The sequence below is a fragment of the Plenodomus lingam genome (assembly GCF_022343315.1).
Source record: "Plenodomus lingam strain CAN1 chromosome Unknown contig_17, whole genome shotgun sequence".
Lineage (NCBI taxonomy): Eukaryota > Fungi > Ascomycota > Dothideomycetes > Pleosporales > Leptosphaeriaceae > Plenodomus > Plenodomus lingam.
In genome coordinates, this window is record NW_027093934.1 from 926,749 (window position 1) to 953,137 (window position 26,389).

General features: G+C 50.4%; 9 protein-coding genes across 9 annotated transcripts; 5 read left to right on the forward strand and 4 right to left on the reverse strand.

The window, feature by feature from the left end:
- Positions 1-114: 114 nt before the first annotated feature.
- On the reverse strand, positions 115-8,658 carry PKS2 (polyketide synthase). Its single transcript, XM_003844910.2, has 8 exons — positions 7,816-8,658; positions 7,491-7,761; positions 7,292-7,413; positions 7,047-7,240; positions 6,491-6,992; positions 1,341-6,426; positions 1,109-1,285; positions 115-1,049 (listed from the first exon to the last, which is right to left on the reverse strand). The coding sequence occupies exons 1-8, from the start codon at positions 8,463-8,465 to the stop codon at positions 420-422; spliced, it is 7,632 nt and encodes a 2,543-aa protein (XP_003844958.2). The 5' UTR covers positions 8,466-8,658; the 3' UTR covers positions 115-419.
- Positions 8,659-8,991: 333 nt separating this feature from the next.
- IAQ61_003308 (uncharacterized protein) lies at positions 8,992-9,255 on the forward strand (the record flags this gene model as incomplete). The annotated part of the gene is made up of 1 exon (XM_066095930.1): positions 8,992-9,255. One exon carries the CDS (start codon positions 8,992-8,994, stop codon positions 9,253-9,255), a length of 264 nt encoding a protein of 87 aa, XP_065954175.1.
- A 198-nt stretch (positions 9,256-9,453) lies between these two features.
- IAQ61_003309 (uncharacterized protein) lies at positions 9,454-11,220 on the reverse strand (the record flags this gene model as incomplete). Its single annotated transcript, XM_003844911.1, has 1 exon — positions 9,454-11,220. The coding sequence occupies one exon, from the start codon at positions 11,218-11,220 to the stop codon at positions 9,454-9,456; it is 1,767 nt and encodes a 588-aa protein (XP_003844959.1).
- Positions 11,221-12,256: 1,036 nt separating this feature from the next.
- On the forward strand, positions 12,257-13,333 carry YOG1 (Zinc-type alcohol dehydrogenase-like protein YogA; the record flags this gene model as incomplete). The annotated part of the gene is made up of 1 exon (XM_003844912.2): positions 12,257-13,333. One exon carries the CDS (start codon positions 12,257-12,259, stop codon positions 13,331-13,333), a length of 1,077 nt encoding a protein of 358 aa, XP_003844960.1.
- A 1,386-nt stretch (positions 13,334-14,719) lies between these two features.
- RTA1 (Lipid-translocating exporter-like protein rta1) lies at positions 14,720-15,967 on the forward strand (the record flags this gene model as incomplete). Its single annotated transcript, XM_003844913.2, has 4 exons — positions 14,720-14,744; positions 14,804-14,903; positions 14,967-15,134; positions 15,190-15,967. 4 exons carry the CDS (start codon positions 14,720-14,722, stop codon positions 15,965-15,967), a joined length of 1,071 nt encoding a protein of 356 aa, XP_003844961.2.
- A 399-nt stretch (positions 15,968-16,366) lies between these two features.
- Positions 16,367-19,396, reverse strand: IAQ61_003312 (uncharacterized protein; the record flags this gene model as incomplete). Its single annotated transcript, XM_003844914.2, has 1 exon — positions 16,367-19,396. One exon carries the CDS (start codon positions 19,394-19,396, stop codon positions 16,367-16,369), a length of 3,030 nt encoding a protein of 1,009 aa, XP_003844962.2.
- Positions 19,397-20,860: 1,464 nt separating this feature from the next.
- Positions 20,861-21,040, forward strand: IAQ61_003313 (uncharacterized protein; the record flags this gene model as incomplete). The annotated part of the gene is made up of 1 exon (XM_066095931.1): positions 20,861-21,040. One exon carries the CDS (start codon positions 20,861-20,863, stop codon positions 21,038-21,040), a length of 180 nt encoding a protein of 59 aa, XP_065954176.1.
- Positions 21,041-23,757: 2,717 nt separating this feature from the next.
- Positions 23,758-24,222, forward strand: IAQ61_003314 (uncharacterized protein; the record flags this gene model as incomplete). The annotated part of the gene is made up of 3 exons (XM_066095932.1): positions 23,758-23,841; positions 23,885-23,894; positions 23,987-24,222. 3 exons carry the CDS (start codon positions 23,758-23,760, stop codon positions 24,220-24,222), a joined length of 330 nt encoding a protein of 109 aa, XP_065954177.1.
- Positions 24,223-24,552: 330 nt separating this feature from the next.
- On the reverse strand, positions 24,553-25,996 carry IAQ61_003315 (uncharacterized protein; the record flags this gene model as incomplete). The annotated part of the gene is made up of 3 exons (XM_066095933.1): positions 24,553-24,904; positions 24,980-25,457; positions 25,642-25,996. 3 exons carry the CDS (start codon positions 25,994-25,996, stop codon positions 24,553-24,555), a joined length of 1,185 nt encoding a protein of 394 aa, XP_065954178.1.
- Between the last annotated feature and the right edge of the window lie 393 nt (positions 25,997-26,389).

The window sequence follows — 26,389 nt, forward strand, 5'->3', positions numbered from 1 at the left end:
CTAGTTGCCACTGTTGGAGACACGGAGTGAATAGGAGGAGAGCAACGTGTAGCGACCGCCAGATGAGCTATGTACCTTGAAGATCATCACCGAGGGCGGCAGAACGCGTGAGGATATAATGCCAAGATTTTTCATATTACAGAACATGATGAGAGAAGCTTTTCATGCGATAAATACACAATCCGACAACAGCTCCTTGATCCCGACTTGCGAGCTGTCAAGAGTATCTTACTCAGTGCGAGGAATGGATTCTGTTATCAAGATCTCGATGAACAACATCTTTGTATTTCTCTGAAGATATGCAAAGGATCACTACGATAACGAACGTTCCCCATTTCCCTGCCCTGAAACAACTACCCGTAACTCCAGACCTCACCAATGAAGCTCAAGTTTCCAGGCTTGACCTCCAACGAAACCAATCACTCTGCCTTTCTTTGTGATAAAATCTCGGTTGCGAGGGCACGTAAACTATCGGCCTGCATGATCGCGCTCAAAGTCAGCTCCACAGCAGTTTCTCTTCGGATCCAATTGCGCAGCTCGACAGACACCAGAGAATCGAGATTGTACGATGTAAGAGGTGCGTCAGGGAGCACCTCTTCCCGCTCAATCATGGTCATTGCGGAGACTTTTGTTATCATTGCCTCGGTCAGGCCAATCAATGGGTCTTCAGCGGTAGTCCAGGAAGCGGAGTGTTGGTCGACTCCTCCGCTCGCAATCTTGACTCTCCTCCTGTCACTCATAAGACGGACCTTGGTGTGAACCGGGTGGAAATATTTCCAACCACCATTCTGAACCGGCTGACCGTCGATGTAGACCATGAAGGTCTGCGCTCTGCCGTTGTAGACGAATGGGGAAGATGGTCCGAGTAGGATGCCTCCGAAAATTGCTCGAATGTCGGCCATTGTGATTGCCACGCCGAGCGATTCCTTGAGAATCTCGCTCAGGTTGTTGTCCGCTACATAGCCTACATCCAGCACGACAGGCAGGGCAATGGAAACGGTATACTGGCCGCGGGAATTACGGTATTGAGAGAATGCATTGTAAAATCCCTACATTCCTGTTAGCCTTTCTCTTATAATTTTACTACCAGTAATATTGTATCACTTACGGCGGTACCAGCGTAGATGGCCTGGCCAAGATTTCCAGTGTCCCCGTTGAATGAAGAAAGTGCGACAAAGAAATCGAGATTATCTGGCATAAGCTCATGGAGGTTCCATGCGCCCTTTACCCTTGGGGTGGTGATGATCTCCCAATCTTCGAGAGTGGAGTTGACGAACAGTTTGTCCTAAGAGACTCAGTCAGCAACTCAACTCGATTTACTTCAATTTCAAATGACTTACACTCAAGAGGAGGGCGCTGTGTACAACACCACGAACTGGAGGGAGGTCTTTGATAGCCTCTACAACTTCGGCAAGCTCATCCCGATGACCGACGTTGCAAGAGAATATCTTGACGCAAACATCAGTATCCTTGTATCTGTTCAGTATCTTTTGAGCCTCGGGCCCAGATGCTCCGCTGCGGCCGAGAAGAACAATATAACGGGCTCCGTGATCAATCATCCAGTATGCTAGATCAAGCCCAATACCGCGTGTGCCACCAGCAACAAGATACGTCGCATCTGGCTTCAGAGTCACATTCAAGGGCCGCAGGGCTGTCTCCGCGACAACAGTGTCGTCCTTGCCTAGTGTGATCACCATCTTACCCATGTGTTCACCAGACTTCAACTTTCGAAGAGCGGAAGCAAATTGGGAAATGGGAGTTGTGGTCACCGGGCCGATGGGTTGAATATTGCCGCGCTGTAGCAATGTGACCACCTCGGTGAAGACGTCCTTGATATCGTCTCGTCGGAATTGGTAGAGGTCGCGCAAGTCGATGCCTGTATATGTTACATTTCTATTGAAAGGCTTCATGGGCAAATTGTTGTTCTGGAAGGCGTCCTTCTTGCCGATTTCGATGAAACGACCAAAGGGTGCGGTCAAAGCCCAAGTTTCAGTCATGAGCTCCCCACCCAGAGAGTTCACAATGACATCGATGCCCTTGTTGGCCGTTGCGCTCAAGATCTGGTCTCTGAATTCGGGCGTGCGGCTTGAGAAGATTCGATCTTTGGGGATCCCAAACTTTTCGTGTAGGAATTCTCTCTTCGCTTCATTCCCAGCAGTCACATAGACGTGAGCGCCCACGTTTTGGGCAAGCGCCACGCATGCCTGACCTACAGCGCCAGCAGCTGCATGAATGAGGACTGTCTCATTCTTCCTAAGCCGCGCTGTCTGGATAAGAGCTAGTACTGCGAGGGAATATGCGAGCGGTAGAGTTGCAGCATCGTGGATAGTAATACCTTGTGGGATCTTGCCGACCAGCCATGATGGGAGCTTGACTTCGGTCGCTAGGGCGCTAGAATCAGGAGTAAGGAAGAAGACGTCATCTCCCTCGCGCAGATGTGAGATCCGAGAACCAGTCCTGATGATCTTACCGGCTCCTTCGTAGCTGGGTGGAGCCCAAGGGATCGATCCTAGGATCACCTCGAGATCGCGATGGCCTACACCTGCTGCCTCCACCCTTACCACAACCTCATCCTCGCCGATATTTGAGACATCAGTCCTCTGGAAGTATATGGTATCAGGACTTCCTGCGGCATCTATCGTCATCTCCAGACCACGGTCATTGTTGTCCCATAAGTTCTGCATTTTGCGGTAAGCGACTCCTTCCTCAACAGCGAATTGTTCTTTGACTTCCTTCAACTGACGCATTCGTGGAAGGTGGATTGCGCCGTCCTGCCAGGCGAAATCAAAGTCCTGGTCGCGCGACAGCTCGGAGTCGCGTAGTTTCGTGGCAAGTTTCATGATTCCCGCGGCACCTTGAGATGTGCAAGGCACATCTTCAAACAAGATCAAGTTCTTGAGGTCAACCTCCATACGCAAGGTGCGCACCATGCCTTGGATAATTTTGGCGTCAGGGGAAGCACCTTCAGGTGTGACCCACAACAATCCCGTGTTGTGTAGAAGCAGGGTCTGGAGGCTCTTGAACTTTTCTTGGTCCATGTCTTGCAGGGCGCTCTCGTGTGGAGAGTCAATGAATACATAATACGGGTCGTCTTCAGGATCGATTTCCGCATATGGTTTCATCTCAGTGGGATAGCCAAGTTCCTTTGAGATCAGATCCGCCACGGACTGGGCAAATTCCACTTCGTTTTCATCCAGGAAAGGTCCACAGATAGTGATCGGCCTGCTGTTGTCCTGCTTTCCGATTCTAGTGGAGCACAAGATGCTCACGAATGGCTTGTCAGTCCCATACCTACTCGGAAGAACCACGTCAACGCCAGAGAATCCACTGTCAAGGAGCAGTTGGTTCCATACGGTCGCTGGCATCATCGGCCCCTCTTCGTGGTCACGGTATTTGTCCTCGGCTTCCCACCAACCAGGAAGTAGTGAGAATGGAAGAACAGAGGCTGGATGACGCATTGCCTCTAATAAGATGAGCTTACCGCCCGGTTTCAACAAGCTCCGCACGTGAGTCATGGTCTTCACCATGTCTGCAGTCGCATGCAGGACATTTGCCGCAATGACTACGTCATAATCTTGCTGTTCGAAGCCTTGGTCGCTAGGGTCCTGCGTGATATCAAGTCTCTTATAAGTAATGCGCCGCGACCAATCACTCAGCTTTTTGCGAGCCATTTCGAAAAAACCAGTTGAAATATCCGTGAAAGTGTAGTCCAGCACAGCTAGCTCGTCTCTGCCACGCGACAAGCCTTCGAGTACAGGGAGGGTTGTGCCAGCTGTTCCACCTCCGATTTCCAGAATGCGTTGATTTGGCTCAAGGTCGGCCAGGTACTCGGTCAAGTAACCCAGCACCTTGCTGAGGTGGGCATTCGTTACGTCTGCCTCATAGTGGCGAGTGAGCCGCCCATCAGTCAGCATAATCTCCAGTGGTTCGATTTTGCCCCGCAGTATATCAACGATGTGTTCACCCATGATGCAGATGAGTTCACCTTGGGCGTCGCTGGTCCGCACCTCGTTCAGCAGAGCTGTAGGCTCGCCCCTGCTGTAATCCAGGTTATACTCAGCAACAGTCTTGTAGCCCCAACGAACGAATCGGGCCAGGTGAGGTGGCAGCTTCGAGTAGTCAAGGTCGGCCGTTTCTTTCAACGCCTTTTCAATGTAATAACACGCAGCCTCTTCACCCTTGCGGATGCGAATATCTTCTTCTACCCCCAACTCCCCAACTGCATCGCAAAGCTTCTTTCTTAGCTGGTCCTGTGGGACAAAATCATAGCGTGGTAGGACTTCCCAGGACCAGTTGTCGGGCACGGTGGCGGAGGGATCGATAACCTCTTCAGCTGACCCAATGTTTCGGAATGCACAGGACTCCCATTCAGCGATAGGCGTTAATTCATCATTAGGTCCTCTTGAGAAAGCGGCTACTCCGACATGCATGCGACCACCTCTAACATCATAGTCAAGTCGACGCATGACCACGTCGAAGCGGTGCGAAGGATCTGATGGGATCTTGTTGGAGACTCTGAAACGGCTGATGTAATTGGGCATTTGCGCCGGTCGCCTCCCATGCTCGTCATATTGGAGAGGTCCACCACCTTGGAGGAATCCATCGAGAGTTGGAGGATCAGTGCTGACAGGCGATCCTCGAGCGTACGGATCGCGTAGCGCTTCACCGAGGTCTCTCAACCGGTGTTCCAGGATCGTATAACCCTTGCCTTCGTAGAACTTCACGTTATTCCGGAACGAGGGTCCATACAATGTCGCGCGCAGACCCGCAGTCTGATATTCAGCATTGATATCGTGCTCCTTCAAGCCGGTGGTCTTGTTGACCAGTGGAAGGGAAGCTCGGAATGTGGGTGTATCCATGGACATGTCGGTCATCTCGGCCTCGATTTGGCCCCAGCTGTGCTTTGTCCAGCCACTTTCCTCTGCCCATGTCGTGATTTCGAATGACCAAACCTTAGTTGAGAAGGCTCCCTCACCAATGGCTGCTGGCCTCAGCTTTGTCGTCATGTCGACGGTTTCCTCCTCGTGTATCTCCAAACTCCGGACGACGTGGAAATCTGTCACGAGGAAAGCAGCGGCAGGGGTGGAGAGTGTCCTCCGGGCAGCCTCGATCGCGCAAGACATATAGCCTGTCATTGGAAAAATGGTGGCACCACCAACGACGTGGTCTCGAATCCACGGCATCTCATCCAGGGTAAACACCTGTCTGTATGTTCTCTCCCCGCTAGCATTGGGGCTAATTTTGCGGCCGAGAAGAGGGTGGTAATTTTCACCGGGGAAGTATTTGTCGTTTGTGGATCTTGGCCTTAATTCGTAGTCAGTTTTATCCCATGCATATGCCGGAAGCTCGGTCAGGACTTCAGCATTATGTTTGTCAGTCTGATTGACTGCTGCGAGTTCGACCCGTGCTCCCAGAGTGAAAAGAGAGCTAGCTAGCTCTAGCACAGCTTGAGTGGCGTCAGTACCACGGAACAAAGTGGGCAGGTATGTAAATGAGGCGGGCGTCCAATTTTGTTGGACCTGTACAAGTTCTGCTGTCTGCTTGATTGGGTTTTTCAGAGCCGCATGTGGACCAACCTCTATGACAACTCTGGGCAATGCCTGAGCAGCCTTGCCTGTGCCAAGATGTTGAGGTGCCAGAAGACCATGGACTGCATCCATGAACATGACTGGTTGGACGAGATTCTTCACCCAATAGGAAGCCTCAATCCTATCCACCACTCGGCCAGTGACAGATGACACAAACGCTGGGTTAGTAGTGGACTTCTTGTCCAGGAAAGGGGCATCTTCCTGGAAATAGGGTTTGATATCTTCGAGGTAGGACGCGGCGACAGCTTCCATGTGCCGGGAATGATATGCCATTTGAACCTTGAGTTTGCGAGCGAACAAACCCTTGGCTTCCGCCGCTTTGTGGACGTTGTCAATTGCGGACTGGTCTCCCGAGATGGTGACGCTATTCGGGCTGTTGACGGCGGCAACTGTGGCATACGCCTCAGCATGCTCTTCTATCAGCTTTGAGGCCTCCTCAAAGCTCACACCAAGGGCAAGCATGGCCCCTTTCTCTTCTGGCTGCTGCTTTGCGGCTAGTTGAGCGGCTGCTTGACCACGGAAATACGATGCGGCTATGGCTTGTTGGAATGTAATCAAGCCAGCAGCATACGCTGCAGCGATCTCACCGCTAGAGTGACCAGTGACCGCGGCTGGAGTAACCCCCCATTCCTTCAGCAGTGCCACCAAAGCCAATTGTACTGCAGTACAGGCGGGCTGACTAATTTCCGCATCATCGACTCGTGACTCAGACGATGGTTTCCGAAGTTCTTCAATGAGAGACCAGGGCGCTCCCATGGTTTGGAGTTGCATTTCTGCCTCTTGCAATGTCTTGTTGAAGATCTCAAAGCTTTCTAATCCGGAAGCCATCTCAGCATGCCTTGAAGTCCGTGTTAGCAGACCAAATCTTCCAAATTTATCTCAGGGTCAGGCCTAAAACTTACTGAGCGCCTTGTCCAGTGAACACGAAAAGGACTCCCCGCTCCTTCGTTCTGCTGGGTTTCAAAGCCGATAGTTTTTCTTGCAGGGTCTCAATAGAGTCTGCGACAGCTGCAACTCGATATGGGTAATGGTTGCGACGCTGTCCCAGCGTGTAACTCAGATCTTTGGCAAATTCACTCGATTCTGGCGCTTCATCCAAGTATTCGTCGAAAGTACTCAGGTAAGACGTGAGGCTCTTCTGCGTCTTAGCTGAAAATACGTAGAGCCGCTGATTCTGAGTAGCAACGCCATTTCCGTTTTCATGGTGGCCGTTTGTGCCGTTGGCTCCATTTATTGCATGGCCATTTGTACCATTAGCTCCATTCAAAGCATGGCCATTTGTACCGTTGGTTCCATTCAAAGCATGGCCATTCGTGCCAGCGGCCCCATTCAGGGCGTGGTCATCTGACACAGCCTTGGGCGGTGGACCCTCCAAAAGTATTGCAGAGTTGCTACCACCGAAACCTAGACATCTCTGATTAGACTGTTATAGCGCATATTTTAGGGTTTCTAACATACCAAAGTTGGTCACAATGCAGCGCCGTGGCTCATTCTTTGGCCAAGGAAGTGGCATTTCTGCAATCTTGATCTTTTCGTGGCCTTCGATTTTTGGGTTGATTTTCTCAAATCCGGCGGTGGGTAGAACGATGCCTTTGTTGACCATCATGATTGCTTTGACCATGGCGAGTACGCCACTCGCTCCTTCTAAATGTCTGGAACTAGTGTGAGATATATATTCTTCAATTATCTGGGCTGAAGCCTACCCAAAATTTGACTTGAGAGATCCTAGGTAGATTGGGTTGTTCGCTGTGCGATTCCTGGCTAGCACAGCAGTGAATGCTCCGGCTTCAATTGGATCACCGACTGCTGTTCCTGTGCCGTGACCCTATATTGATACAAATTACTGATCAGCAGGTGCCTCAAAGTAAGGAATTCCTAATTTCCTTTAACTCAAGAACGTACCTCGACAACAGGTGTATCGGAAGGATCCACACCGGCAGCGTTATGTACTGACCAGAGCAATTTCTGTTGAGCCAATCCGTTAGGCATCGTGATCCCATCTGATCTGCCACTATGGTTGCACGCAGAACTAAGAATCAATGCCTGAACTGGATCGCCATCACGGATGGCATCGTCGTAACGCTTCAGCAACAGACATGCGGCGCCCTCCCCACGGCCAAAGCCCGATGCTTTGGTGTCATATGAGTAGCTTCTGCCGTGCTCCGAAAGCGCTCTATTCCAAAATCGTTAGCATGACCAGCCATATTTCTCCGAGCAGTGACTTTACCCTGTCTTCTCCAGCACCAACCAGCCCGCCGGACTCAAGTTTAGCGACGCTGAGCCAACAAAGGCTCCGTCGCATTCACCGTTACGCAAGGCTCTAACAGCCATGTCTGCTGCGTACACACTGCTAGCGCATGCAGCGTCTGCTACGACACTTGGACCGTCGATGTCGAAAAAATACGAGACACGATTCGCAGCCATACAGGGGGCCGCTCCCGTTCCTGAAAAGGTTTGAATGGCATGCTCGTCATCGCCTAGACGCTGAGCATATTCGTGCTGGCCCGAGCCAACGAATACACCTATCTTCTTGCCGGCGAGATCGGGAAAGGTCTTTCCTGCATCCTCTGCTGCTTCGAGTGCTACCTCGAGCATGAGACGATGCTGTGGGTCCGCATGCTTGGCTTCATCGGCCCTCATATTGAAGAAGGCCGCATCGAAGCCGAAGGGGCTGTCGATGAAATGTGCTCCCTTGGTGCCGACCACGCCTGACTTCTGACCACCAGCTTGGTAATATGCGGATTGGTCATAGCGATCAGCTGGAACACTAGTCCATGCGGACCTAGCTTGAGACAGGTACTCCCATAGGCTTTTACCCTTGACTCCAGGAGCACGGTAGGAAAGGCCGATAACGGCAATGCGCGGTTCCTGCGCCATTGTGACTGTAAAAAGAGGGAATACTTTGAGTGGATAGTCACGAGGAGTGTACAAAAGATGTTCAGTCACAAAGAACCAGATGAATGATATTGTCGAGAGATATAGTTGAAGGATATGGGTCAAAACTGACCTTCTGTTGCGTACCTTTATATACTTTGCACCATTTCAATTCTTCTATCGTATACACTCAGACCAACTCGTCCCGGAGTTGGAAGAGGCGCCCTGATTCCTTCCCCCATTCCTCTATGGGTAGATAGCTCACTCAGACTTGCCTGCTATTGTTTAGTGCCGGTCAGCTCGTTTTGATTCACTGAAGCCACAATGTAACCATCCGAACCATGTTCCCTACCACTCATTCCCCGCGTGTAGCTCATACCAACCCCAGGTTGAGGTGATAATGCAATGGGACTCCTACGTCTGAGTCATCCTGCGAGCTTGTACCACATCACGGCCAGTAGGATTTACACCCTGTTTTATTGAACAGCCTGCAGGTTCTGTAAGCAGAGATTATAGTACCCAGCCTAGAATGCCTGAATTTCTTTCATCCTGGTTGCTGACACGCCTTAGATCCGGTTACTCGCTTTCTTCTGCCTATCCTCGGGATCTTGATATACTCTTCATGGCGTTCATGGTGTCACTTTCCAATATTGGTTTGATAACAAAACTAGGTCTTACTGGTTCGAAATCAAGTTTCGGCGAATGCTATAGATTAGTAAATGCCTTGAGGGAGCATGTCGGCGAAAAGGATATCGATTTTCAGGCCGCCATCATCAAGCCACTATCAAAGTGAGAGACTCAGTCACAACCCCCAATTGGCAATTAGATACTGCTGAAACTTAATCATTCGGCACTTTACAATGCTCAGGTTCATCCTCCATACAATAAAAACGTTGGTGATATTGAAAATGAGCTAGAACAAGGCCGACATGTCAAAAGAGGTTTAACACCACGCAAATACTCTACTCTATCTCGCCTTGCCCTGTCATACTTATCGGCGTTGAGAAACTCTGAATTTGAGATGGGGATCCTTCTCCAAGGACACGATTCCACCCCATTGGACGTTCTGCAGCTTTGCATCCAATCCCCTCTCTGCATCTTGAAGGGTCTCTCCTTCCAATCTAGACGGTTCGATTCGGTGTCTCCTCAGCAGACATAGAATCAATGTCGTGATTTCTACTTGTGCCATTTTCTGCCCTGGACAGATTCGAGGCCCTTGTGACCATGGCACGAACGTGCCTTTGGGCGGGTGAAAATGCGTGTACTTTGATCCAGGCGGGTTAATCCATCTTGACGGTCGAAATAGCTTTTCGTCGGGAGCATCGGGACTGGGTTTGAATCGATCTGGATCTGATTGATGATTGATGTCCCTCCATGATGGTAAGTGATGGAGAGCTACCACATTGATATGAACTCTGGTCTTGGCTGGTAGTCGGACTGTGGTCCCCGATGATACTTGAATGGTTTGGGGGCCTGACGCTATCCTGAATAAGCGAGAGGCCGAGCCGTACAGTCTCTCCGTCTCCATTACGAAGGCCAACGTGCGCACAGCCTGGGGATAGATGGTTGTATACTCAAGGGGTTCTGATCCATCTCCATCAGCAGGTATAAGGCTATCGACTTCTTCGATTAGCCAATCCTGCCACAGTGGAAATCTTGCTAGAAGGACCACAGCAAAATCCAACGCCCCTGCAATAGTTTTGTATCCACCAGCGGTGAAAGCAAACAGATTGCTAATCATTTCATTTTCAGAGAGTGACTGTTGAGAGTCCTCTCCACTTTGAGATGCTTGAACCAAGAGAGCTATGAAGTCCGCGTTTGAAGACGTGCTGGTTTCGCCCCTAGCTATGCGATTCTGCTCTTGATCAATCAGGGATTTATTGCGCATACAGAATTCCGTCATGGACCGTCCTACTGTCCTCATTTTCTTATGCCCTGGCGCCCACGACGGCCAGTGATTGAGAAGGCGTGGTGGAAGTATGGCAACACCGAACGCATTGTTCACGTATGTGAGAAGCGCATCTTTGTACGCCATTTGATAAGGAGGCTCGGGTTCTTGTTTTTCCTCGTCGTACCATGGAAATTTGTCGCCAATACCGACGCCGATGAGGATGCTGAAACTAATCTGAGTGAGCTTGTCAAACAGCATCGTCGTTTCCACCGAGCTACTTTTGTCGGGTGAGGTGGTGAGCACGTCGTGCAAGATTCTCCGGCAATAGTATATGGAACTTTCAAAAACCGCTTTAGAGATGCGCTCATTGATGACTTTAGTGACGATCTTGCGGTGTCGAGCCCATTGGTCTCCATTGGCAGTCAAGACATTGGGACCGAACTTGGCCAGGAGGAATTCCAATTCGCGAGGCTGTTCAAAGTCGTGAATTCGGCGGAGTACTTCGTGGGCCACTTGCGGGTCGGCAGTCCAGAAGTCATATGTGCGCAGTCCCACCAGTATGAAGGATGTATCCGTCGCTTCTGTGCGAGAGGTGGGAGACGTTTCAAGGGGATTTGATGGCTCAAAGAGCTCCCAACCCGGGATCGTTATAGATAGGCGCTTCCAGAGCCACAGTGGGAGAAGGCTCTGTAATCGGAATCGGTTGCGAGAAGATAAAAGTACCCAGAGGAAATTGGTTTGGTCCATTGGAACAAACACCATAGGCAAGCCGATTGAGCGAGCATCTACGATCATCTTGAGCCATTTAAATGCTCTCCGGAGGATAAAAAGCAAAAGAATAGTGATGAAGATCCTGGCGAAGGACATGCTGGGCTTGGGGTAGAATGTACAGCTTGTTGTGGGATTTGTGGTTGAAAGAAAAGGTGTTCAGAAAGATATCGTTCCAGATTCTTGTATGTTGTCAATTGAACAAGTGGATCTCAGGCAATATCCCGTCCAACTCAGTTCATCAAAACAAGATACAGAAAGCAAAGCACAAGAGCAAAGAGTTTTTCCAGTTCGTAAGATCAGTCAGGGGAGTCCGTTTGACCCTGATGTTCACATGTAGGCCTCGGTGTCAAGGCCGTAACTCCGCCTTTGGCCGAATACACGAGCACAAAACCATTGACTTGCACATGTTCGATTTGAAGATGCACAATCTGTGAAGGATCCCCAATACTTTGTTCCATCAATAAGGGTCCCACATGGTCAGCCTTGTGGCTTGCAGGAACTCCCTCATGAGTTCGGCATTGTGCTACTCAGTATGTAAGAGGCCAGAAATTGTTAGGAATGTAGTGAACTGCGCCATGCATGTCTGACATGCACCAGTGAATAATAAAAAGAAGGGTTTAAGGGGGTGTCATGCATGTACCCATCTCCCTAAACGTTCAGCCCTCCCTCCCCCCACCACATCACCCGGCTTGGCAAACATTTACTGTCATCTCACCCCATGGAAGGTCTTCCTTCAACGTCAGCGCAGCCTCCGAATCTGACTCTCTGCCCCACTATGCAGCCTCGCGAACCCTTGAATGGCGTCGGGATATGCTGGAGCGCTTATTCCTGCATCAACCATTACCGCAGTAAGCGAATGCAATGAGCAGGGTACCTTGGTTATGCGCATCGCTTATTCTTTTCCCAAAAATCCTCAGATGACGCGATATAATCAGCCCAGGAATCAGCCCAGTGGGGGTAAGGGCAAAAGTTGGGGTTGATTGTCATGACAGACCGGTACGCTTTGGACATGGAGCAAGATATTCTTACCACCTTGGTTCCCATTTTCATTCCCTCAACTTTCTACTTTTTTTTTCTTCCTTCGTTGATCAAATCTATTCCCGCAAAAACCGGAGTCCTGTAACGCATCACTATGCCTTTTACCCTTACACTCAAACCGAAGAAAGCCAAAGGTGGACAGGTTTACTATCCACTTCAACTCAACGTTGTCTCGAAGCCGGCACCTGGTCCCAATGAGGTTCTGATTCAGCTTGAAGCTGCAGCCTTGAACCACCGAGACTTTTTCCTCCGCCAGAATCTCTATCCTGGTCTCTCCTTCAAGTCACCTATGCTTTCAGATGGGTGCGGGACTGTTGTCGAACTTGGACCAGGTTGTACCACGGCATCAAACCAACTTCTCGGCAAAAAAGTCATTTTGACTCCTTTCCGCGGATGGGATTCCGATCCAGAGGGTCCGGAAGACTATTCGAACTTTAGCACGATTGGTGGTGTTGAGCCTCACTTTGACTTGGGCATGGCGCAGAATTACATTTCCGTGCACGAGTCTGAGGTGGAGCTCTTGCCTGAGCACTTGAACCACATCGAGGGTGCTGCTTTGCCATGTTGTGGTATCACGGCCTGGCGTGCCTTGGTCACCAAGTCCGGCAATGCCAAACCTGGCCGCAACATCCTGGTGACCGGTATCGGGGGTGGCGTAGCTATACAAACGCTGCTGTTCGGTGTTGCCATGGGATGCAACATGTATGTCAGCTCCAGCTCTGACGAGAAGCTTGCCAAAGCGCGTGAGCTTGGTGCTGTTGGGACTGTCAATTACAAGACCGACTCTGACAGCTGGGACAAGACGCTGGGGTCCCTACTGCCAGCAGAGCGACCCTACTTAGATGCCGTCATTGATGGAGCAGGTGGGAATATTGTGACCAAGGCTCTGACTGTTCTCAAGCCCGGGGGTGTGATTGTATGTTACGGCATGACGGTTGGGCCAGTGATGGATTGGCCGATGCAGGCAGCGCTGAAAAATGTCGATTTGCGGGGAACGATGGTCGGCTCGAGAGCAGAGTTCAGGGAGATGGTGGAATTCATCAGTACCCACAAGATCAAGCCAGTTATTAGCAGGACCGTCAGGGGCCTTGATTGTGTGGATGCGATTGATGGACTTTTCGAAGACATTCGCACGGGAAAACAGTTTGGAAAACTGGTGATCGAAATCTAGTCAAATTCTTGGGATAAGTGGAGGGCGAGTCTTGGTAGTGGCTGAGCAGGAAATTCTTGGGATAACTGGAGGGCGAGTCTTGGTAGTGGCTGAGGCAGGAGGTGTTGTTCGCACTTTTGAATACGCAAGCGTGCCTGGATATTTAGGTACCGGTAGGTAGATGACGCCAAGATGACAAACATGCAGAAAGCTCGTCATTGATAGGAACCAAATGATTGAAAACGAGTGCTATCGCAAATGCTCCCCAGGTAGCCAATCCACTCTAGAGTATTTCAACGGGTGTAGGATAACAAGACTGCAGAATAGCAACATTACGTGATGCATGTCCTTTACGGTATCCCTTCTATTCGTAAGTACATTGACAGGCGATCAAAGGCTGATTATGGAAACCGACATGGCCTTGGGAACAAATATGCAAGTATGTAATAAAAGGGTGATTAACTAATTAGAAAACGCGCAATAGCAGAGGCTGAGAGTGCTGTTATTGATGATGCCCAGTAAATGCAATCAATAATGAATGCGTACGCGTACACGGCAGTAAGTCAGGAAGGACTGGGCGCAGCAGTAAGATTAGTACCTTATCTCGCTCCGTGCCGTTCTGTGTTGAGCCTGTTCACTTAGCCAGGCCCTGTACTCCATCCCAGGTGCAGCTGCTTGTGAAACGGCGAGTTGGCTCACATCAGCCATTTGGGTGAATAAGGGACACCATGACCTCACGTGATCTCTGGTCTCATTAGGACTAGTGTCTTGGCATCTATGGGAGTACTCCAAACAACGAACAGCTCGTCCTTGGAAGCCCTGATCAGCTACAAAGAAATAAACCACGATTCCGACTGATAGTCTTGCCGCCTGCGCCCACCCTTGTGTGCACGCCAGCGGCAGCCAGTTAGAAGCTCAAGTCCTGCAGATGCTCTGTTGCGTTGCGTCACACGGCAGAATCGCTCGTCTTATGTACAGCTAACTACTCTGTAGACGCGCCCGCCGCGTCGCCCTTCTATCCTCCTTGGCGCTCGTTCGCACCCGATTGGGAGGGCCAAGGTGCTAGGCCAATGGATCATTTCAAGGTTGGCAACTGTACGCAGTTGCCTGGCTCTTGGCGTGTGTATTCTCCTATTTTAGACTAGTGCGCTTCCAACTAGAAACACATCGCATCGATGAACATTCAACTTTCGGTAAACTTTTTGGACATGCACCTTCTCCTTCTCAGTCTTGCGTTTCCTTTCAAAAAAAAGCGACAGAGCGGAGCCTTTGCTGTTGGCACGCTGTTCCGCAGCTTCGTGGTCTTGTATCCATCCACCAACTGTCCTTTACTTCGTCGCATACCAGCTTGAATATCCTTTTGCAGCAAGATTTTCAGCCACCAAAATCTCTCCTATCCAAGACAAGATGGTGGCGACCAGCGATGTGCCTAGTACGTTCTATCGATTCCTCGAGACATGGCGATGACGAGATTCACTGACGTTGATCTAGTTGTGGGTAGCCTTTATGTTTATGCACCAAACAAAGGTGCACCCATTTTCTTCACGATTGCCTTTGCTATATCCACTATTCTCCACTCCTGGCAGTGCCAGTAAGTCGGCTTTGTGGCCTTTTTGAGTTGCCAATTCTGGATTCTCTGACACTGTGCCACTAGCCGCTACAAAGCTTGGAAGTTGATATGGTTGCAGCCCGCCTGTGCAGCGCTCTTTACTCTCGGATACGCCCTCCGTGAATATGGAGCATACAACTACCTATACGATGGTACGGAAAAGGCACCTTTGGCGCTGTTCATCCTGAGCCAAATTTGCATCTACTTGGGCCCGTAAGTGTCGCATTTGACAACCGTTGGCTGACGCTGACTTCCTCACGAACGTCAGGCCGCTCCTCGAACTCGCAAACTATCATATCCTCGGACGGGTATTTCACTACGTTCCGTATGCTGCGCCCTTCAACCCTGGTCGGGTCACGGCTTTTTTTGGTGGGCTCATGGCCATTGTGGAGGGCTTGAGCGGCTCTGGCGTTTCATTGACTGCCAATGCAAAGGCAAAAGAGTCGACTAAGAAAACGGGACACAATCTCCTCCTTGTTGCCCTTGCGCTTCAGGTCTGCGTCATCTTCATCTTTGTCTACCTCTCTGTCCTCTTCCATCGGCGATGCATCAAGGCCAAAGTGCCGGCACAAAGCAAAGCGGTCAAGTCCACGCTCATGACACTCTATCTGAGTATGGCGTTGATCTTCATACGCTGCGTTTTCCGGCTCGTGGAGATGGCAACCAGCTCGACAAGCGTGGATATCACGAGCATGGAGCGCCTGATGAAGCTGAGCCCCGTCCTCCGAAACGAGGCCTACTTTTACGCCTTTGAAGCCAGCTTGATGCTCATCAATTCTTTTCTCTGGAACGTGCAACATCCTGGACCCCATCTGCCGGGCGACACTCACATCTACCTCGCACAAGACGGAACGGAAGTGGAGGGAGAAGGGGACGGAAGTGAGGACCGGCCGTTGCTGCTCAACATGGCCAATACTCTCATGTTCGGCTTGCTCTATCGAGACGACAAGGATCACACGCACTCTCAACCCCAGGAGCTTTATGAAAACCCAAATGGAAATGGCCATAAGAAGTTTAGACTCGGGAACGGCGGGCGGGCTACCTAGTTGATGAAGGTCAAGTTGGCGCAGACAAGAGGTGTTCAAAGCCTTTTGTTATGGCTTTGCCTGGCCGACTTTCCCCCTCCCCCCTCCCCCGCCGCTTTTATTTTCTCTTCGCCTTGCTTCCGTCAGGAGGGAGATTTCAATTTACCAATAGTCAACTCATTCTCTGGTACTCTGTATAGCCACATGTAATAGTTTGAGAGATCAAATGTATAAAAGTAGCCAAAACATCAAGATTGAATCCCCGCTAACTCTGTCTTGGCTGTGCCCGCTTTTCACGTCTATGCTCGCGGCCCGCTACGGTGCCGTAACCCAAACGCAACCTCGAAGCTCGTCTGACCGTAACCCTTGCATGAGCGCGCCACGCTCCCCGGCAACGCCACCGTACTTTGCTACCGTCCTTTAGTTGTGGGGTTGACGGAGCCACTCACGAACAGCAAGGCGATCCACGCGGTGCAGTAGCGAGCGCGGTAATTCCTCGACGACATGAATAGCCGTTGGGACCAAGGCGGGAGAAAGCCTGGACAGCGCCCACGCAGAGAGGTGCTCACGACAGACGCGTGTACTGTGCTCGGGAAGCCTTGCCAGCACCTTGTCGCTCGGCAGACGGCGATCGGCCAGACATACAACGGCCACTAGTTGGGTTCTTCCCGCCGCTATTCTCGTGCTAACGACGACATCTCTCAACCGACTACCGGCATGGGGACAGGCGAGCAGGACGCGCTCGATTTGTTCAAGCTGGATGGGCTGCCCGCCCAGCTTCACCCGGTTGCTCACTCGGCCGACCGGGGAGAGGCTGCCATCAGCATTGTTCTTGGCCAGGACGCGCGTGCGCCAGTATTGGCTGCTCCCTTGACCTGTCCCAGAGGCGCTGCGGCAAGGCGCCCAGGTCGGGGGGCTGACTAAGGCTGTATGGCCAGATACCCATGCCGGTACCGGGACTGGTAACGTGACTACCCCGCTCGCGCTGCCGGCCTCAATCACGACTTCACCAACACCACCCAGTGCAACCAGGTCGTCGGTGTTCTCTGGGTTGACGATCCAGGCCACACAGCCCACGGGGTTGCCCATGCTGTCTGGATACGGTGGATCGGGGCTGACTTGGGCCACCGTCATCAGCAACGAAGCTTCGCCGATTACCCATGCTCTGAAGAAGCAAACTCGACCGGACCATGTCTTGCCCGTGTCCTGGTCGGCAAAGGCTTCTCCGCCCACAGAGGCCAAGAAGCGCAAGCCTGGAACTTGGGTCGGCGACATGGTACGGATCACGCTGGGAGGTAGCAGAGCGCCGTTTGCGTTGGCCGAATCGATGAAGGCTGGCAGATTGCTCTCATCCACGTGGGGCACGCAGACACAGCCTCCAGCAAGAAGGGTGCCGAGAATCTCAAGCGCGCTTTGGCTCGAGGGGTATCGGCTAAACTGGACAATACGACACTCTGGCTGCCAGTCGAATGCATGCACGTACCGGGTCAATGCAGAGACGAGGTGGCCGTGACTTAGCATCACCGGTGCCTGGCGCTCTTCTGACTCCTCGGTTGTGAACAAGATGTACGCCAAGTCCTGCCCCGAGCTCTTCATCGTCACAGCATCGCCGTCTGGCAGAGACTCCGACTCGGGCTTGACAACCGCCGGCTTCTCCCTGGAATCTGGATCAACCACAAACACATTTGGCCCGAGGCTCGGGACAAGCGCGTAGCAGGCAGGCGACGTGACCAGTAGCTCCACTCCTACACTGGACAGCAGAGCTTCATCATACTTCTCAATCGGAACACAGATGCCCCCCGCTTTGAGCAGCCCCAACAAGGCCACAATCGCCGAGAGTGACTTCTCAAACAAGAAGCCTACCGGCTTTCCTGGCGATACTCCTCTCTCTCGAAGCTCCTCTGAAATTCGATTCGACATGGAGTGTAAAGCTGCATGGGTTGCGCTGCCATCGACAGCTTCCACCGCTAAATTCTCAGATCGAGCCCATGGATGGAGAGCTTCAATCAAGGTCCTGTTCGCAATCTCCGGGAGCGCGTGATTCCATTCAAAGAATTCTGCTCGAGCCTGGGGGGCGAGAAGCGGCAAGTCGGCCAGCCTAGTTTGCAGCGGGACCTCCGTCAGTACACGCAGCGTGTGTTCAAACTGGTTGAGTATCCGATCTAGCTGTCCATCACTAACGACGGCCGAGTCAGTTCTGGCCCAGACCGTGACACCATCGTTCATGATGCTGAAGATGAACTGTAGCGGATAGTATCCCTGCAGCCAGACCATACGCAGCTTGATGTGGTTGCCGTTGGCGGTATTCCCAGCTTCCTTGTCCGAGAACACGGCCGGGCGGATATTGATCAGGGTCTGGAAGCCTGCTGCCTTCCTCGCTGATTCACTCAATGCCCCGATATTCTCCACACCGTACTGCACTTCCCTAGCGTGCTGTTGAAGTTGGCGTAACGCTGTCGCTCGGTCTTTGATCAGACTGTCTACCGTCATCGTCTGACGCCGTACATTCACCTGGACTGGGACTTCGGCGACTGTAGGCCCGAGCGTGTTCTCGATGCCATTCATAGTCATGGAACGGCCAGATAGTACTAGGCCATACGCAATGCTTTCGCTGTTTGTGTAGATGGCCGTGGTCAATGCCCAGGCGGCCTCAATGTACAAGGGCATGTGAGAGGAAGCTAGTCCACCCCGGCCCGTCATACGATGCAATGGCATGTGACGAACAGTCTTCTCGCTAACCCGTGGTGGAGTTGACTGCTCAGACCTAGGTTCCGGGAAAACAGTCGGAGCGCCCTTGAAACGCTGCATCCAGAAAGCCGTCGCTGCATCCTTGTCCAGATCTAGACAATGTCTCACAAACTCCTTGAAAGGCGGTCGCTGTATCGGCGGCTGACCAGCATAGACCACAGACAAATCGAGCTGAATCAGCTTATCAATGGACCAATAATCCATCACGGCATGATGCAGCGTAAGAACCGCATGACCCCCCACATACGCAGACCGAAACAGTAACCCGCCCTCCTCAAACCGATGTTGCGCTGCATTTTGATCCCCCCGTAGAAACTCCTCAATACTCTCATACCCCGTATCCCGATCCGTAACATGCTCTTCATCCGTAACAACATTCACATCCACACTCTCATCCCCCAACCCAACACCCTTGACAATCCGCGTCCGCAATATCTCGTTACACGCCACAACCCGCGCCACCGCCGCACAAAACGGATCCGGATCCACGGGTCTCGCGGGCGATAATACGAAATGAAACATTTCGTTCCGGTTGCTGGCGATCATGGAGGATTGGAGTGGTGTACAGGGGTAGATGTCGAGGATTCTGGTGGCGGGTATGCGGCATGTGGTTGCGACTGAGGAGAGCGTGGGTAAGGGGATGGAGGATAGGGGACGGATCTTGGTTTGGTGGGAAGAGTGGGTGGGTAGGTTGGGTTTCATTTTTTGGGTGGGGAGGGTAGTTTGACGGCGTTGATAGAAAGCAACGCTGTAGTCTTGGAGAGTGTGTTACTCTAGAAATGGTAAGGATCAAGGAAGAAGAAGAAGAAGAAGAAGATAAACAGCTGATTCCATGGCAAGTGCGTAAGTCTTTGTACAAAAGCGAAGTAAAATCATGTCAGCGTACCAGACTCCATCCATATCCAAATCCTACCTGGGAGTCACATCTGACGCAGGGTAGGGCAACACAGCATGGTCTCAGCCTCGGGACTGGGCTGGCTTGTTACTTTACTTCGTATCTGCTTTTTCGTCGAATTCCTCCAATTGCGATTGCAGAATACAGAAAGATAGAATGCAGATAAGACATGCAAACCAGACATGCAGAATAGACTTGTGCGGTTATCGAGATACTACACAGCGCCCGGCTACCGTACCAGTAAATCACGCACTATCCCAGCGTGTACACACACGCATGCACATATGCGGTACAGGTAGGTCGGATGGGGTGGGTGGTACAACATGCGCGTCAGTGGCGTGAACCGAACTCATCTGGAGTGAACTAGACTGCACTGCACCGGGCCGAGCATCCCTGCTTCCCAGTAGAACACGGGCATGGATATCAGAAAGGTACGTACCTATGCTGCCTTATGTCGTCTTACACGCAGCGCGCGTACCGGCTCAAGCTGCCGGCTCGCGCAGCCTGCACGACTTGCAGGGATTACCGTACGGTGGGGTGATACGGTAAGGCAGCAGTATTTGGGGGCGGGCGAATGCTTGGCGGGAAGGAAACGGAGCAGAAGTGGAGGTGGGTGGCGGGGATTACCGGAATCGTTGGAAGACAGTAGGTATGCATGCTGTGTGGGGTGATGAGGGTGTGCGGGCTCGGGTGGGGTGCGAGGTTGGCCTTGGTGATGCTACGGTACTATCGAGAGAGGGTTGAGTAGGAAGGAAGCGCTTCTTGGATCTTGAATTGGGCTTTCTGGTGTGGCGAGGGAGGGAGGAGTTTTGTTTGGATTAAAGCTTGTGTATGTGAGGGATGTATGCCTGTGATGAGTATGGGAACGGAGGAAAATGCTGGGGATGAATATCGCGACATGGGCTGGCAGCGTTACCGTACCGTACGGCTTGTTGATGTGTGATTGCGAAGAGGTTGCTGTAGTCTGTTTCCCTGAGCGTTGTAGCTTTTACCTAGGTACTGCGCGAGATTTATATTTGCAAGTGTTGCGATTGCAGCGATGATGAGTCTTACCAAATGCATCTAGTGGTGATTAGCCATACAGTATTAGAAACAGATATATACAATTTTTGTACTTTTACAGAAAACACTCACCCGTACTACCGTAATGAACGAGCTTGTCTTCTCTATCACAACCCTCGTCTATGCCTTTGCATGAATTAGCCATAGCATCCTACCAACGACACTTCTTAGCCATCTTCTCGCACTCATCGTTTGCGCCGACAAAGTAAATGTCAACGCAAACTTCTCTCGTAATCGATAATCAAGACCAATATAATGACTGCGGCGAAGACGGGACCAATTTCTTTCTCCGTCTACCATTAGTTCCAGACATTCGAGAATATGACGACGAATCAGACGAGGATGTGACATCCGACGATTGGAAGGGACATGCTGACGAGGCATACTAAGCACTTCATAATGCAGCACGCTTGGAAAAGCAAGTGAATTCCCTGGTTGATGAGCAGGCCCGGAGAAGCTGATCAATCTCACTTATCTCGATATGCATGCAAATACGATCTGGTACATGATGATTGCACCTGAACACATTGAGTGGTATGAAGCCCACCATTCCGCAGACGACAAGTTGTACTGCATGAAAGAGTTTAATAACAATAACGAACCTCTCACGAGACCCCGTGCACTGCTTCAGGGCAAAGAAGTATGGTTTTCTCCATGTATACATTCAAGTCGTTGATTAAACTACAGGATTGTCTATGAGAAGAAAGTTTTATAAATCAAAGTCAGATGACATATTTCCATCTTCCACTACAGTACAAAACCGGTTTACAGTAGCCATATTTATCTAAAGTAGACCAAGAAGTGGTTTAGGTAGAAGAAGTAAACCTAAATAGGGTTTATTATACCATGTATTCTATAAAAGTAAACTACTTTTATTTCTACTTCTATTAATCTACTAGTATTAGTAATAACTAGTTTCCTACTAACTATTTGAGTATTTTACCCCTCCTTTCTTTAATCTTCTTCACCACCTCTACCACCACCTCTACCACCACCTCTACCACCACCTCTATCACCACCTCCACTACCTCCACTACCTCCACTACATCCACCACCTCTACTACCTCCACCACCTCTACTACCTCTACCACCACCCTTATCACCACCTCCACCACCTCCACCACCTCTATTATCACCACCTCCTATTAGTAAAAATATTATGACTCATTATTATGTTATATGTGCGTATAGCGTGAAGCTAATCTTCTCTACCCCTTTTAGTCTTAGTTAGGTATTATAGCGTATAATAGATATAAAACTACTTTTTATACTTAATTTAAACCACCTATATTAAAAGTAAACTACCACTTTAAACCTATTTACGGGTATACACGAGGTTAGTTTACACCTATATAGTAAACCCCTAGCGTACTATTCTACAGTAAACAGTTTTTTACCGTAGTGTTCTCTATCAGTCTCAAATATTGGTTCCATCAGGATCCCGAGAGATACTTTACTGTGCAGTGTTTGCAATATCCTGCGGTGTGATTGACGCTCTTGGGATCACAATAGTCGGTGATTGACTTACCGCCGGCGGTGAGGCATGCTGTATCGCGCGCCTACTTGATAGGCGCAAGCAACGGAGGTACTGACACCAGTTGACCGTCTCCCAACTTGTATCTTGTTGTCCCACACTGCGTATTGATATTGTTGGTACAGGAGTTCATAGAGCTTGAACATGTCGAGTTGCAGTATCATTCCAGAAATGCACAATCGGATTAACCGTCATTGATAGCATGCTGGGGTTAAATGATCTGGGACCACAAGCGATATCCGTAGCCATATTGGCTTTGCATGTTGTCAGTAGTTCTGTTGGTAGCTCTGCTGGTGCCGACCGGAGCTTGATACTGGCGCCAGCTTGAACAGAGTCCGATTGTTATGGTGTGTTTAGGCAACATGGCGTCCAATTGCTTGCATGTCCAGTCGGTCTTACTTGATCATCTCGAAAACAAAAAGCATAGACTTTGAGTTTTGGGGGATTCTGGCCAGTCATGTTGCAATACATGATTGTAAAAATACCCCTGGCCAGCGCAGCATTAGCCTCGTTGAATATTCACTGACATGCGTCATGGCAAGCATTATGCGTTCCATCTCGATTCTGCCCCAGATTTGCGCCCGTGTAAGCTTCATCTATTGTATATCAAAGGTTCAAGAACTTCGTTGCACGACACATCAAGCTTCCACAAACCCTGGCAATGAGAACGATTGGTAGTTAGTAAGGGGTAAAGCCACCAGACCGCCAACTTACGTCCCATGGATAGCCTGAAGTGATACTTTCACCGCGACCCATCCAAGCAACCGGATACTAGCAGAGCGTGAAATACCAGAAATATTAATACTAAGAGGGGGCAAAATGCCTTATGTCACAGTGCAGGTGAGTGTGGATCTGATCTAGACTAAGTGGGGGGCCACGGCCTACATAACCGTTGTGGGCATGCACGCGCCATGTCGGTAACCGCAAATCATACCCATTTCCAGTCCACACCATTTCCTCAATCTTGGATTGCGTGTCTAATATTGCATCGAGGTTATTGTTCCTGCAGGTACACGAAAGAGGCGGTCAGGGCGGCTAGGTGCAAGGATCTCCAAGCAGTGAGCATGCTTTTGTCTGCATGTGGGATCATAGCCAACACCTTTGTGACTTTGCTGCAGACGGACGATTACCGACATCTTATGGGGACAATCACTATTTGATAATTTTCAAAAACTCACTTTCTCTTCCATTGTTGACATACTTTCAGGCTGTCTTTACTTCTAATGCTTGAATAATTGTCACTCCTTTTGCCCATCTTTTTACTTGCCCATCGTGAGGAGGTCAGAGTGGCTGGATTGGTGATCCACTGCCCATATTGGTTTTCTTATGACTCGCTATCATCTTAAATTTATCGGCCGCACAACAAAGTTCGACGTGCAGCAAATTACAACCTTTCAAAGTTGGCTGCTGCAGCTCTGCCTGTATGCGGATACGGCTGTCATATCTCTCTTGAATGATGTATTAAATCTTCGAAAAGGCTGCTGCGAAATTGGACCAGACTTTTGCGGCCAGGGATGAGTGATGTTTTCACCTTTTATGAATTGTACTCATGTTACATAGATGCCAAGGTTCATGCAACGGTACGAGACGGGCTTTGAATTTGCTCAAAGTGCGGGAATGACCGCTCCTCTATCCTTCCAGTTACAGCAGAGTGTGGTCAGTATGCTAGACCAAAAAACATTGATTGCCCGCTTGCCAGTATGCCACAGGTACGACACCCATCGACCCATCAGCATACACGACGTCAGAAGAAGCCGTAGACGCAACTATCTCTGCCCTAGACTTACTCCATGCGTCTCAGCAGGGAACAGCGTGAATGGCGATGCGGCAGAAGAAAGAGGCAAGGTAGTAAATGCGATCGTCACGGTATCACACTGCATCGAAAACCTGGAAAAGCACCGGGAGAAACTGCACAGAATAAGCCGGCGGGCACCTCATCTGCGCTATGGCGGTAGCACCATAGCCCGCGAAGCCGGCGACCTGATAATCGTTAAGATGGCACTGCTCAACGCTTTCGCATCCACGGAAATTAGATAGGCCATGCTTACCCACTCCTGCTAGTTAACACATACCTAATAAGGACATCGCCGTTTCATCTAACAAATTTAACCAGCTGTGTATCATTACTTAATCAAATACCTCGACAGAATGTGCATCTTGTGGTAGTTGATATCTAAATTTGCCTATCCAAACTGCCCATCACCCAACGGGCGCACTAAGCCGGCAACGAAATGGCGATCAAACTGCTATACCCCTTCATATGTATGAACTTTTTCAACCAAAAAAATTCTATCTATATATGGAGCAGTAGTACTGATGGTTCAAAAAAGCCTCAATGGTGAACTCAAACAATCAAACATCCCATAACTAGAGATGATGTTCATGTGATTCCTCAACGCCAACTCTCATCTCAAAGAAGTCCATGTTGTAGAAGCCGCGATCCGCCAGCCAGCCAGTGGGGATGTCTGATTCGAAGCTGGTCATCCAAGGTTCAGCAGTGTCCTTCTTGAAGACGATGTGGATGTAAGCCCCATTGCCTGCAAGAGGATGCTGTGCAGCACGACGCTGTGCAAGTTGAGGCAAAGCCCTAGTAGGTTCTGTGCTGAGAGCAAGAGGACTTGTTGGTGCACGGTGAACGAAGACTGCTGCAACAGCACGAGTACGCAGAATAGTGCGCCACAGTGTGTTCATGTCGGAGCATGATCGGGTAGGTAGGACCCTGCGGCCAAAGAGACGGTAACTGCACAGGACGTATTAACATTTTTATCTTGTGCCTCGGAAAGAGCAACTTTACAGATCTTTGGCTTCGCCATCCGCCTCGGGATAATAGCGAGCTTTCATGTAGCGACCAAATCCGGCCTCGATCTTCCAACTGTTAGCCCAAATGTCCAAAAGGGGGAAGATGTCAATTCCGTGAGCACCACGCTCCATCATATTCGGCCTGTCACTGACGGCGATGGTGAGGTTGCCAGTGTATGACAGATCTTGCTTCCGAACTCCAGGGGCTGCAATGGTAGCCAACTTTTGCGGTGCATCGGCGTAGAAGGTTCTCAGATACTTGACAATCTCAGTGAGGTCCATACCAATCTCCTGGTATCGTAGGTAGATAGGTCTGAACTCTTGGCGAATGGCCTTGCACACCTGCGTGAGGCCAAAGAACGGACGGTGAGACTCTCTAGATAGACCGCCTGTATTTTTCTTCGTATGCATCGATCGAAATGATTTGACGAGCTCAAGTTGCTTATCGTGCTCGTGGCCTGCGACCTCCGATGCTAGCGGACGGGACCGGTCGACCCGGGTGCGAGAACGGAGCGATGCCAGTCGAGGGCGGTGCACAAGCAGTGCCTGTCTTGTATCATCTTGAGTATGATCATAGATCAAGTTTCGTATCTCTAGATATTTTCCGTCAGTGTCCGCAAGTCGCTCTGGCTTAATTATAGTCAGTCTTCCACGTACCACCTGGCAACGCCAAGAACCGGAATGGTCTGCGCTGCTCCGCACGAGTGTGCTTGATTCCAGCTCCCGTGTTGGCTCGCAGTTTTGTTGTAGCTTGATCCAAGCCATGATCTGAGGTCGTGAAGGTCGTGGCACCCGGAGATGGCGGCACTTGTGTATTCTGAGGGCCGGTAATCACGCTGCCTTCTTTGACGAGGTTCGAAAATGCCGTGAATGAAGTCTGAAATTCATTGATAAATTGTGCACGATTCTCTAGAAGTGGTGGAGTTATAGGGCGTGTTGTCCTGCAAAAGTTAGTTTCTTTACTCACGACCATGACACAATCGATGCAGTATTCGCTTGAATCAGCGAGCATGATCACATGGGATTGAACTCACGACATCATGAAAAGGATAACCTTCGGAATGCTGGAGGTAACCGAACTGAAGGAGCTGTATAATGGTTTGAAGGAAGGAGCAGGCGTAGTGAGGCACAAGGCTTGATATACTACCAGAGGCTCACGTAAAGTCGCAGTGACCCTCGAATACCCTCATGGTAATCTTGACCAGCCTAAAGAACATGGTGCACCTGTGAGTTATCTGTAGCACTCTCATTATCACTTGCCCCTTCACTCTCTCACCTCATCTGTCCAGCTTCTGGCGAAAGTAGGTTGCACGTTTGTCCCAATTGTCGCGTCTCGCAGGCAACCATACGCTGATAGTAGCATTCCCCTGTGATTTCGATCGTAAAACAGTTTGTAACCCTACTC